Below are 13,761 nucleotides of genomic sequence, written 5' to 3'. Positions count from 1 at the left end.
TGTCTAGTTCAGGTTCTGGAGAAGAGAAGATGGTATCTTCACATTGACTGAGTCAAATGAGCCGCCGTTCACATTTCTGTGGTCAAATCAGCATCACTGGATTTTTTTTGTGTGAGTTCCATCCAATACTTACGGTAGCAGGACTGAGAACGCTGGAAAATCTCCACCAGACTCCACGGAGCTTCTTGATGTGACCACGGAAATGTGAACGGCGGCTCATTTGACCGCAGTTGGAAAGGATTGTAAATCAATGAAAGAGCATTTTGATGTTAGCTTTCATTGTTTTATCAAGAACTCTGAGAAACCAATGATTGAATGTATTGATCACAGCAACCTCAATAAACATTGGAGAATTATCTAAAAGAGTCTTTGGTGAACTGGATTCATTTACATATTGCCTTCCTTTCTGATTTCTACTGAACATTTGCATTCCGTCCACATTTCCTAAACTTTTACCTCTGTTTCCGTGGCACCGTTCTTTGTTTTCTTAAACTCAATCCTTCATGTTTGAGTTAATACTGACAATATTTGTTTTAAAATAAATTAACAGTTCAAAGCACTTTCTTCTTTAACCTCTTGACCCATTTATTTTTTGCTCAAAAAGTAATTTAGTGACTTTTTTTTTTAAATATCTCATTTCTTTTTTAATTTGGACTTGAGATGGTTTGGTTTACTGAGGGGAATCATCTATATTGGCTCAGTGACGCCTGCTCCTCCCTGGATTCTTCGCTTGGTTGGGTCTGCAGAGGATCGATTTGGCCAAAAATCAATCTTCCTGCTATTTCACAGCTGACTTTCTGAGGGGTTTTTTTCCTCATTTGAGAGCTCTGAGAACTCCTCCAACACATTTTGAGGATTTTCACCATCTGCTTCTAGAAATTGCAAGATGCAGTTGAAAAAAACATGACTTTTTTCACCAGATTACTGTTATAAAACATTTGAATAACCCCGATTGCACTTTTATTTCAGGCTTTAAGGAATAAAAAAAGAGTTTGTTGTATCAGATGAGCTGGACTCTTACCTGAAGAAGGTGTGGTGTTCGATGCAGACCTTCCACAGCCTCTTTGCAGCTCTGTGGTTTGGAAGCTTGAAACCGATGGTGCTTTCAAATTGTTCGTACTAGATGAGAAAAATAGTTTATAGAGAAATAGGGCAAAATAATCAGGGTCCATCACAGGTTTATACCAAAACTTTGCAGTTGCATCCCTGAAATTATGAAGCAGCCAAAGCAGAAATAGAGCACAGAGCACCATTAGATCAACTTTTTAAACCCGACTCAATGAAAATTGTGTTCTTGGTGTTTTGAACATATTCTTTTGACATGTTTAAAATGATGAAAGACATTAGGAAAGAACATTGAGATTAAAATTCCCTGCTCCACTCTAGGGGTCGACTGATTATCAGCCAGGTCAATCATCAGCAAGGTCAACTATCGGTCAAGTCAGTCATCGGCCAAGTTACTCATCCGCTATTTTGAATACTGGCCAGTTTGTTCATCGGCCATTTTGAATATTGGCCAGTTCCTTCATCAGCCATTTTAACTATTGGTCAGTTCGGTCATTGACCATTTTGACTGTAGGTCAGTTCGGTCATCGGCCATTTTGACTATCGGGCGGTTTGGTCATCAGCCATTTTGAGTATTGGCCAGTTTGTTCATTTGCCAGGTCAACTATCGTCCACTTTGACTATCAGCCAGGTCGACTATTGGCCAGTTCTGTCATTGGCTGTTTTGACTATTGGCCAAGTCAGTTGTTGGCCACGTCAACTATTGGCCAAGTTGGTAATCAGCTATTTTGACTATTGCCCAGTTTGGTCATCGGCCAGGTCAACTATCAGCCATTTCGACAATCGGCCTGGTTGATATCGGCCAGGTCGACAAAAGGCCATGTCAATCGTTGGCCATTTTGACTATTATCAAGGTCACTCAATGGCCAGGTCGGTTATCGGCAGAGATATTTGTTATTTTCTACCTTTTTTTAATGTAATAGGTCAATTTTGAACTCCTTATTTTGTCTGAGATGCAGCCACGCCGCTCTGTCTCAAGCATTGTCCCGCCCACAACACCATCTGATTGGTTATGTAAACCACTCATTCAAGGCGTTATCGCAAATGTATTTTAACATGGTAAATTGCGTATTTAAAAAAGGAGCTTTTTTCATCCCCGTGATGAGGAAAAAAACACCTCAGCTGCTCTGTGCACAGGTATAACCATGGCCCCTCCCACTTCTGCCTGCACTTCTTTCATTTGCATCGCTGCAATGACCAGTCAAAAACTAAAAGAAAACCAGGAGGAGTTTCCTCTTTTCTGTTTCCTGCCATATGGTCTGAAAAATCTGCTTTTATTTCTAAACAAATATGAGTTTATTAAAATAAAAAAGTACACCCACATTAATTGAGTGCTTTTAAAAAAAAATAGATTTTCTACCAACAGACAAACTGGGTTTGTTTTGTGCGTAGACAAACACAGCTGCCAAAATCCATCGTACTGCCAACAGCACAGAAAGGAGCGGGTCGGAGCCAGGACCAATGAGATCTGACGTGTCTGTGCCGCCGACTGAGGCTGCAGCTGCAGCACCGCTGTTAAAAGGGCTTCTTTATCTGGTTTGATCACGGACCCACTGTGCGGCTCCGTCACTCAACTGTGTGTCCTTCAGCCTGATGCTGCCGGGATCGCCGTGGAGGACGGGGAGGGACTGAACACGGTTTTACAAATGTGAGGACACCTTCATGGAGCTGTTTGGGGTTTTTCATGTCTATGAAAACAATGCAATGACTGAAAAAAAACGCCGGCCACTTTATTTGGCACACCTGTCCAACTGCTCGATAAGGTTAATTTCTAATCAGCCAATCACATGGAAACAACTGATTGCATTTAGGCATGTGGAGATGGTCAAACCGAGCATCAGAATGAAGGTGATTGAGGTGTTGGTACCAGACGGGCTGGTCTGAGTATTTCAGAAACTGCTGATCTATTGGGATTTTTATCCACAACCATCTCCAGGGTTTCAAGAGAATGGTCAGAAAAAGAAAAAATATCCAGTGAGTGATAGTTCTGTGAGTGGAAATGTCTTGTTGATGCCAGAGTTCAAAGGAGAATAGTCAGACTGTTTCCAGCTGATAGAAAGGCAACAGTAACTCAAATAACCACCGGTTACAACTGAAGTCTGCAGAAGAGCATCTCTAAACCTTGAGACAGATGGACTACAGCAGTAGAAGACCACACCGGGTGTCAGTCCTAAGAACTGGAAACTGAGGCTAAATTTTATACAGTCACCAAAACAGAACAATAGAAGATTGAAAAACGTTGTCTGCTCGGATGTGTCTCCATTTCTGCTGCGTCATTCGGATGGTAGGATCAGAATTTAGCATCAACAACACGAAAGCCTGGATCCATCCTTTATTGTATCAACGGTTCAGACTGGTGGTGGTGGTATAATGGTGTGGGGGAATTTTTTTTACCACACTTAAGCCTTGTTTCCACTGAGCTGTTTGGTACGGTACAGTAAAGAGTAAGGAACGGACTGGTCCATTCAGGCGAGTCTTTCCACTCCAGTAGGCCTCGCTCCCACTGAGCGATTTGTTTTTACGGTGCACGCGTGGTGTAGACCGCTACCGTGTCATTGTAGTGTAGTGCGACGACTAAAAATGCAACGACAGCAATGGAGGTCATCCAGCAGCTCATCTTTTTATTGCTTTACGTCTGGTACATTGTTTATTACAGGAATTGAATGTACTTTGGGGGTGTTTTCAATATAGAGTTGTGACCAAAAGAGTTAACAGGAAACAGCAAAACCAGAATGCTTTACAAACCTTAGCCTAAATGCTATATTGGTGCTTGCTAAAGTCATCATCACTTTCTGCCAATCTAGAGTGGGTAAAGCGGCTCCGCCCCCAATTGTTCAGTTCCACTTTTCAATGGACCTACAACGAATGGAAAACTTTTCTTGGCTCAGTAATGGGTCCATTTTACAATGGAAACGCTCAAAGTCCCGGAACGGACCGGTCAGTGGAAACGAGGCTTGATCATGGATAGAACACCTCGGTCTACCCGAGTGATGTTGCTGACCATGTCCATCTCTTTATGACCACAGAGCACCATCTTCTGATGCTACTTCCAGTAGGATAAGGCGACATGTCATAAAGCTGGAATCATCTCAATCTGGCTTCTTGAACATGATAATGACACTGGACTCTAATGACCTCCACAGTCACCAGATCTCGTCCAGTAGATCACCGTTGGGATGTGGTGGAAGAGGAGATTGGCATCATGGATGTGTGGCTGACAATAATCATGTCAATATGGACCACACTCTCTGAGGAATGTTTCCACTACCTTGTTGAAACTATGCCACCTACGATTAAGGCAGTTCTGGCGACAAAAGGGGTTCCAACCCGGTACTTGGAAGGAGTAACTAATAAAGTGTAAATGTTAAGATTGCAAAAGAGGAGGCTGAGGGAAAAGATAATCGTCCACATCAACGCGTACCTCTCCGGGTCTTATCTTGATGTAGAAGTTGCTCCTCTTGTATGAAATCTTCAGGATCTTCGGCCAGGCGAAGCGGTTGATCCTCAGCCTGTCGCGGTAAATCAGCAGGCCGTTTGCGCAGACGCCCAGCATGATTTCGATCCCCTCAGAGTCCTGGAGCAGACGCAAACGAGCGTAAACTCACCAGAAAACCCACACGTAGAAACTGTCTATGAACGCAGCTTTGGCTGACCTTAGCGTGATGGAGGTCCACTCCATACATGGACAGTTTCTTTGCGTTCTCCAGAAAGTTGAGCTCTGCCTCAGCGGGAGTCATCCCCCTTTGGTTCAGAAAACAACAATAACTGTGAGCAGCATCCTTCACGCCGTCTATAAGTGCTGACATTTGCAGCGGCGCGGATGATGGAGTGCTGCGGCTGCAGCAAAGCAGTGTGTCCAGTACTTGTAGTTGCGGTGGAGCTCCATCACCCTCTCCTCCAGCTCCCGGGTCTGATTAGGAGCCAGCCGGAAATCGCTGACGTAGTCGGAGCCGTGATCCTCCTGCTCGTAGTCTCCCAGCTCGGCCTGGACGGTGTACGAGCCCAGGAGGGCGTGAGTGACGAATGAGCACGGCAGCCGGCCTGACAGGATGTCATCTCTCAGCTGCAGACACAGGTAGTATCTGTCAGCAGAGACAAAGTAGAGGCAAAGTTGGCTGTGAGACGGGGGGTCCAACTTCAACATCATTCAGCGCGCTTAATCCGTTTTAGTTAGCAGCATTCCACAGATAATCCTATTCTCTGGCGCAGGGTCAGAAAATGCTGCAAGATTGTTGAAATATTTCCTATAAACATCTAAGGAGGAAGTCTGCGACCTTCAACTATTTAAAGCTACGTTCAAACCAGGCATGTGACGGGAACGCGCTAAACGCACATTCTGGAACTCAGATTTAGGCCACACTGAACTGTTGCTACCCGGTACCAGCGCACTATATGACCATTAGAAGCAGTTTACCAACAAAAGAAAACAAAAAAGTACGACTTTAAATCTCGTAAAATTACAAGAAAAAACTTGTAACTGTTAAATTTCAGGAATAAAGTATGACTGAAAAAGTCACTTGCTAAATTTGACTTTTTTATCTTAAATGTACATGTTTTAAAAGTTGTCAATTTATTTCTTTAAATCTTGATAATTTATGAGAAAAAAGTAATGTGTATACAAGACACAAAGTCATAAATTTATTAAAAAAAGTTGTAAATTTACTGTAAAAAAGTTGTAGTTTCACAAGAAAAAATTATGAATTTATGAGTAAATAAAGTAGTACATTTACAATAAAAAAAGTCATTAACAGAAACACAAGTTGTAAATTTACAATCACAAGAAAAAAAGTCATAATTTTAAGAGAAAAAAGTTGTAAATTCACGAGAAAAAGGTAATAAATTTACAAGAAAAAAATAATTAATTAACAAGAAAAAAGTAACAAAGTAATTATAAAAAAGAAAATGTTTGTAAATTTACGAGAAAAAAAGTCATAATTTTTTTAGAAAAAAAGATCATAAATGAACAAAAACATGTAGATTGACAAGGAAAAAAGTTGTAAATTTAAGAGAAAAAATTGTATAATTCAACAATTAAAAAAATCCTATTGTTACTATTTTGTTAAATATTTATAAACTATTGTTTTTCATAAATAAAACATACAATGAGGAGGCAATAGTATTTATTTCAAAATATAAAATAGTTTATAACTTTTGACAGAGGTTTACATGACTTCCTTTCAAAATAAAAGACCCCATATGTCACATCTCAATACAGTTGTATAGTTTCATGCATAAAACAGTGCTTTAAAAAAAAAAGTTATTTTATTGTTTATGGTCCATGTCAGCCAAAAATGTGTGATTTAACACAGTTAAATTAGAGTTCATTAAAGTTTTTTGTTATTTTTCTAATTTGTTCTAAACTAAAAACATCTGGTTTATAATCTGTTGCACCTTAATTCTGATTGTGCTTATTGATGATTTGATATGTCCTTCAGTTGTTAGTGAATAAGTTGAACAAAGCTTGAGTTAATTTACTTGCGTTTTTCTTTTAACCTTACTTTACTTTTGAAATTCATAAAATTTATTTTTCTTAATAGAGGGACAAAAGAACCACGTGTGGGTTTGGAGCCGTAGGTTGTAGAATCCTGATCTAAGGAAACATATACAGATTACATTTACAGAGCCATCAAAGTGTCAGTGTTACCTGGTGATGTCCTCTGTGAGCTGGGACGGGTCTGGGGGGTAGAACTTGACAGCAAAAGCGAAGTGCCACGGCGAGTCTGGGGGGACAACGACACAAGTCAGCGTCAGAGTTCAATGCAAACAAGCGGGTCGTGGATGAAGCAAAACACTCACGGCGCATCTGCTTCTTGATCTCTTTGGAGGGGTCCAGCCAGTTCTAAGAAATAAAAAAAACAGAAGTTAGATTAGAAATATGGGTCACGCACAGCCTGACTTCACACACCCTTCCAACAACACGAAGGACTCCTCTCCGTCCATCTTTTCAACGGATTCTAATGAGGAGAAAAGTGTTTGAACCAGCCGGTAGGTCCTAACTGGAACAGGACAGGGGAGAGGGGTCACTCAGTCCAGTTCACAAACACAATCAATGGTTCCATCCTATTAGTCAAACTGATCCATCCTGACTACTCTCCTTTGACCCTTTAACACTGGAGCTGTCGCAGATGACGGCAAAAAACCACAAGCTTTTTGAACTACCAAAACTCCTCACCTGTTCACGCACTTTACATAATTCCAATAGATTCTGATGTAAAGCGGCAACATCAAAAAAGCACATGGTCTTTGAAATACTCTAATGCTTTGGCGTTTTACGTAGTTAATGTAATTCCAATGAATTTCGACGTGGAGAATAGCAGATTTCTGGTGATAACGGTGAAAAGTTGCTTTGATCCGCGTCAGAATCAGAAGATTTTTGCTGATTGTAAATCGTTGCATTTTGGTGCAAAAGCTGCTTTCCCTTCACTTCAGAATCCATTAGAATTGGGTTGATCGTGTAAACATTCAAAGAGTTCCAGAACTATCAAAGAACATCAACACCGGAGCTAAACCTATGGTGTTAAAGTCCACCTCTGATGAAAATCCCAGGTTTTGGATTTTTAACATGTAAGTTTGGCATTTTTCTCATGAAAGAGAACAAATGAAATAAGAAATCATTTTGTTTTTGCATTTCCGAGTGTTGCTCTTTTTAAGTCACTGTGAATCAAACTGTCGCAGAAAGGCTCTGTTTGAATTATTGAGCCCTTGTGATGTCACTGCCCCACTGCTGGAGGAGCAGTTGCCCCATCGCCGGAGCTGTGGCGATGGCTCGCCCCGTGGGGGCCTCCTATCCCCTTCCTGTCCAGACTGGGGGTAAGGGGACGGATGTGACTATGGACGCACACCATGCGGATCTCCCCAGCTGTGGCTCCTACTGGACCATGAAAAGGAGATTTGAGCTTTTTAAGACTTTTAGGTTGTGGGATGTAGTTAAAAACTTTATATTCATACTCAAAACACCACTGGGAATGTTTTTTAAATTCATTTTAATTAAAAAATGTGTTATAGGAGAAATTTAAGGGTAAAGAGCCATAAGAGTTTGGACCATTCGTGGAGGTCACCATGTGTGACCAAACAGAGGCCTTCAAGCCATCTTTTGCTGTAAAGTTCACACACTATTTAACAGTTTTTTGGTATCAGGCTGCAGCAAAGATCAGGCCAATTCCACACTACTGTTTACATCAAGTTGACCTGTAGTGGAAACTATAAGTATTCTTTTCCATGAGTAAGTGGGAGAATTATCTGCAGCAAAAGCTGCTGAGGTTTCAGGCTTGGTTTCCATTTTTAATCTGAAGCATTTGCTTTTGGACCCAGATTCATGATGGGGCTCATGAGGTCGTCCTGAGTACAGAGGTGGACGCTAATTACAAACTCAACAGGGATTAGATTGAACAGTCCCCTCCTGTCAAAGTTCAAAGGCGTCAGGATTAGGATGAGCAGTCGACTCTTATCCAGCAAATGTACGACACATCCATCCGTGCGGAGCGCACATCACAGCCGCAGCGGCTGCCGGCACCACTAAAGTGCATTAAAGCGAACCCGTCGGAGGGTAATTCAGTTGTTATGCCCATCCCTGAGCTCACACGCGTCTGCTACTGAAAAAAAAAAAATAAAAAAAACAAACTTCTGAGCTGCCTGCTGTGCAGAGGACTGACAGTAATCTGCAGAAAGCTAAGAACCACAAAGCAGCAGCAGCATATTAGCCAACGACGGTCGTCTGTGGCAGCCGCTTTATCAAAGTAAAACCAGGAGCGTGAAAGCTCCGTACTGTACAGACAAACTGTTGGTGCGCTGCAAAAATGCAAACGTGCACTCCCTTTAAAGTTGTGGAACAAAAGGAGCTGCAGGCGTTTGTTCTCTCGTATAAACTGAGGCCAACAGGTAATAGATTAGCGAGGAGCTCCTGGAAATGCAGAGAAACCTTTTATCACTCAGAGCAATCGTGGAAAACAAACGCTCCTCTGCATCGACACAGACTCATTTCACTGTTTGAAAGGGAGGAAAGGGCATCCGATATGACATTAGGTGCGGTTGCAGATCTGATATTTGTGTTTCATCGATCAACAGGCTCACCTACACACAGGTAAACATGTGTTCATCGAGCCTGTTCACCTCGAGAGGTTGTAGTACGGCTGACGAAGTTGCTGATTAGTGTTGTCGTGTTTTTGTAGCTTTTTTATGTATACCACATCAAACACCCGTGTGCAGGCTCACACTAATAAAAATCCTCCATAAAACACTCAGGGCTGACGAGAAAAACGGGTCGGCTCTGTTCAGAACAAAGACGGCTTCACCAACAAGCATATCTGATTTTTTTTTTTGAAATGTCAGCATGATCAGTGATCTGATTGGAGAGGACATTCATCAGGAACAGTAATTCATTAAGCCTCACATGACTCAGCAAATAATGAGTCGAGGGGGAAAAGTCAAGAGATGCTCAGAGGAAGAAAGGGAAGCTCGAAGGACAAAACGTGAAGAACAAGTTTAAGTAAACGACAAAAAAATCCTTAATACAGTGACATTAAAGTGGAACTCTCTTCGCTTTAACATAAATGATTCCAGGAGGACCTTCCACCAGAAAATGGTGCCACTGTCCCATTAAGATGGGGCCTTCAACCTTTTGAGAACAGAGCTTTAGCTCCAATGTTTACATAGTTTGAACTATCGTAACTCTTCAACCGTTTACGCAATTAGTGTCATTCCTACAGATCCTAAAGCAGAGAAAATCCCCCTTGTTACACTTTACAGTAGTGATTTTTTACACAATCTGATCTGACACGAAAAAAAGCAACTTTCCTACTGTCCACACTTCAGAATTACATTAATTGCATAGCTTAAAAAATATAAGAGTTACAATAATCAAAGAGTTTGTTATTTCCTGTCATAAGTGTTAAAGGATTAAACCTGTCTGAAGCACAAAAGAAATTAAAGAGCTCTGATTTGTTAATGTTAAATGTTAAAGTTCATGTAGTCAATGACCATAAACATGCTAACTTTAGCGCTAGCGTGCTGAAGCATTAGCATGCTAAAGGAGACGCCCAAAGTATTTTTTAGCTCTTTGAAAATATTGTATTTTATATTTAAAATGTCTTGTAGCTGTAATACTTCATAAACGATATAGAGGCCAAATGAAAAAATAATCTGGAAGTAGTTTTGCTTGTTATAGAGAAGACAAGTGGCCGGGGATACAAAACAATACTTACAGGATTTTTTGTGCAATAAGGCGCACTGAAAACCCTTAATTAAAAAAAACAAAAATAAACAGCATTGTGCCTTAAAATCCTGAGCGCTTTATATATAGAGTAATTGTGCTTGTGCTTATTGATGTCAGAACGATTTTTAGAGGTACACGATCAAACAAGATGTTTGGTTGGGTGTTATTGTAAATATGCTAATGTGACTAGCATGTAGCATTGTCGGACTGTTTTTTTTTTTACTTGTTTGAAGGTAGTGTAGATACAATAACATTTCTTTTTGCTGTATAAGTCTGTTTTTTCACGTGTTGCAAATAAGATTGGGAGTTATTGGTATTACAAATATGCTAACGCGGCTTACATGTAGCGATGTCAAACATTTTTTTCAACGTTTTACTAGCAAAGTTGCGAGTTAGCTTAGTCACAATATGGCTTGTTTTAGCGGCATCAGTTTTCTTTTTTCACTTTTTGCAAATAAAACAGGGAGTTATTGATATTACAAATACGCTAACGGGGTAACATGTAGCTGTGTCAATCTATGTGTTTTATTTTCAACGTTCTACTAACTAGCTTAGTTACAGCAACATTTACTTTAGCGGTAGCCTATCAGTCTGTTTTTTTACACATGTTGCAAAAACACGACTGAGAGTTATTGGTATTACAAATATGCTAACACAACTAACATATAGCGGTGTTAGACTGTATTTTTTTTTTAAGTGTTGCTAAAGAGGTTGCTAGTTACTTAATCGCAGTAAGGTTCGTCGTTTTTTTTCACGTGTTGCAAATAAAACTGGGAGTTACTGGTATTACAAATATGCTAACACAGCTAACATGTAACGGTGTCAAACTTTTTTTTACATTTTACAAGCAAGGTTGTGAGTTAGCTTAGTCATGGTATGGTTTGTTTTAGTGATATCTTTCTGTTTTTTTTTTCTCATGTTCCAAATAAGACTGGGAGTTATTGGTATTACAAATACGCTAACGTGGTTAACATGTAGCTGTATTGATCTCTGTGTGTTTTAACTAAATTAATACTTTAGTATCTTGAATATATTTTCTTATTTTTTTATTTTCAAATAGCGGTGAGTTCTACAAACTAAAGAGCAATAAACCATTTGTGCAGCTAGTTTGGCTTTTATGTAAACTGGATTTTATTACATTTTTATAGGCAATGTTTTGTCATACATTCTGAATATTTGTAGTAGCTTGTGTTCTTATGCTTGTCTATCGCAATTTAAAAAGTGCTTTTTAAATGTTTCATCACATGAAAACTAAACTAGAAAGCAAGAAACACAAACAAACATCTGTTTGCTATCACGTTGAGAACACCCGCTCCAATAAAAAATGACAGATAGACCAATTTTTTGTCTCTTAAACTGCAGCGCTTTGTCTCGACTAAACAAATGAAATATCTCTGCAACACTTTGAAAGTTAAAATTATTACCACAAATATTTATGTATGCACATTAAATCAATAAATGTATTTCATCTTTTCTTCAGCTTCACAACTTGTGCCATGTCCTGACTAAAGATGGAAATTTTCATTTCTCATTTATCTTTAAAGTTATGGACCCAAACGTTCAACCAACACACAAGCGAACTGAACAAATACACTTCAGAAATGTGCACAGCAGTGGCCTTTAGAGGTTATTCGTGGACAAAACCTTCTGACCTTCTGGGTGTCTGAGTCAGCAAAGGTCAAGCCGAAGTAGTCCTTCTCTAGCAAGTTGAGGTGCTCACAGACCATGTGCATCAGCGTCTGTCCCTTGGAGTGTTTCTGCAAGAACACACACACCAAAAATAAAGCTTAACATTTGATTTGGCTCGGAAGTGAACGTTTTAAAAAACAGATGCAGTTTTACACCAAAATAACTCGTGATTTGTCACTGATTTAACCAAAATAAAATAAACACATCCATACAAAACAAATGTGTCCACCTCCTATTTAACCACACAGCAGCTCTCACATGTGGCTCCAGGTTTCGCCTACTACCTCCAGTGATGGGCAGAAGAAAAGAGCTGTTGCCACGGTAACAGATGCAGTAAAATTTCCTTAGATGTCTTGTTTTCTAATTGTTTTCTTTCTTTCAGAGTTTAACACTTTTTTCTTACCGTCAGAATTTGAATTACTTTTAATGCGTAAACAGTCGAAGAATTATTAAAAAATGTCCAGACTGGAGATAGAGCTCGGCGTCAAAGGGTTTAGTGACATCCCGACTTCGGTTAATTTAACTGTCTCGCATGGAGTTAATTCTACTCAAATTAAATAAGCAGTTAGACCTAATTGTTTTTTTGACAGAGGTCATTCAGCAGCTGTTTCTTTCTGGGGGGGCTGCTAGAAAGACGTGCCTCCCCTCCCAGCACGGTTAATGCTGCAGTTCAAACGCTTTCACCTCGACAGCTCAGACTATTAACACACCATCACTGGAGTGGAAACGGCCCAAATGGATTTCAGAAAGCTTCCGGAGAGCTGAAAGAGATGTTGGTGCGCGGCGTTCCCGCTATTTACCTCACGCTTTGCCCTCCACATCACCACAACACACAAAATGTCGCGCACTTGTGCAAAAAGTACCCCGGGAGCGCGCTCACACTGTAATAACACTGCTCTTCTATTTTCCGCTCGGCTGCCCTTGGCCTGTAATCATTTAACAATGGATTCCTCAGCACCAGTTAGCGGCTTCACTCAAGAAAAGAACGGCGTCACATCTGTTTGATACAAAAACAATCATCTTCGAGGCCTTTAGCAGGAGAACATACATTCTATTTAGATTTTATTAGGAATCTCCCCCAAACTGCTTCTTGCTTACCTTAAGTGAATGTTCCTGTTTTACAAAACCATATTCTCAGCACTGTTCTTTTAAGAATGACGCTGCACCTTATAATCCAGGGCACTTATATATGGATTAATTCCGTGTGAGTTTACTGATGTCAAAGTGATTTTGAAAGGTAAACGGAGCTCAAATGTCTTTTTATTTTTAAATGAGATAAAAACTAGATTGGGTTGTATTGTGAATACGCTAATGCAGCTAATGTGGCTAACATGTATTGATGTCAAAATGAGGTTTATTTTGTTGTTATTAAGATGGTTGGGAGTTAGCGTAGTCATTGTAACATTTGTTTTAGCGATATCAATCTGGTTGTTTTACAAGTTTTTTACAAAGTTATGAGTTACAGGTATTGTGAATACGCTAAGTTAGCTAAAGTGTAGCATGCTCCAAACAACTCCAAGAGTTACTGTGAACGCAATTAAAGTCTGACTAAATGACACTGATGCAGCTTTCGAGATGAGTTCATAGACTATAAGTGAAAAAATAGACCATTCATTGACGGCGCTTCTTAAAATCTTGAGTGTCTTTATACAGATTAATTTTGGTGGTTTACTGATGTTGAAGCAGTTTTAAGAGGTACACGGTGCCCTGTTAAAAGGTTTGGTTGGGTGTTTTTGTGAATATGCTAATGTGGCTAAAGCGTAGCGTGTCAAACTGTTTTTTTTTTTTTTTTTTTT

The 13,761-nt window shown here is 40.0% G+C and overlaps 1 protein-coding gene across 9 annotated transcripts in view; it reads right to left on the bottom strand.

The window, feature by feature from the left end:
* Window positions 1-13,761, bottom strand: part of LOC112144719 (protein 4.1) — a 106,199-nt gene that overhangs the window by 24,095 nt on the left and 68,343 nt on the right. For all 9 annotated transcript variants that reach the window (XM_024269422.2, XM_024269421.2, XM_036211801.1 and 6 more), the window contains exons 4-10: window positions 11,929-12,033; window positions 6,862-6,904; window positions 6,710-6,785; window positions 4,929-5,147; window positions 4,719-4,806; window positions 4,487-4,639; window positions 1,022-1,119 (exon numbers count right to left, since the gene is read on the bottom strand). In XM_024269422.2, coding sequence (XP_024125190.1) covers window positions 1,022-1,119; window positions 4,487-4,639; window positions 4,719-4,806; window positions 4,929-5,147; window positions 6,710-6,785; window positions 6,862-6,904; window positions 11,929-12,033 — 782 coding nt within the window. The remainder of the gene's footprint in view (window positions 1-1,021; window positions 1,120-4,486; window positions 4,640-4,718; window positions 4,807-4,928; window positions 5,148-6,709; window positions 6,786-6,861; window positions 6,905-11,928; window positions 12,034-13,761) is intronic.

The sequence above is a fragment of the Oryzias melastigma genome, linkage group LG5 (assembly GCF_002922805.2).
Source record: "Oryzias melastigma strain HK-1 linkage group LG5, ASM292280v2, whole genome shotgun sequence".
NCBI lineage: Eukaryota > Metazoa > Chordata > Actinopteri > Beloniformes > Adrianichthyidae > Oryzias > Oryzias melastigma.
Note: the sequence above shows the minus strand (reverse complement) of the source record. Positions and strands in the feature narration are given on the sequence as shown.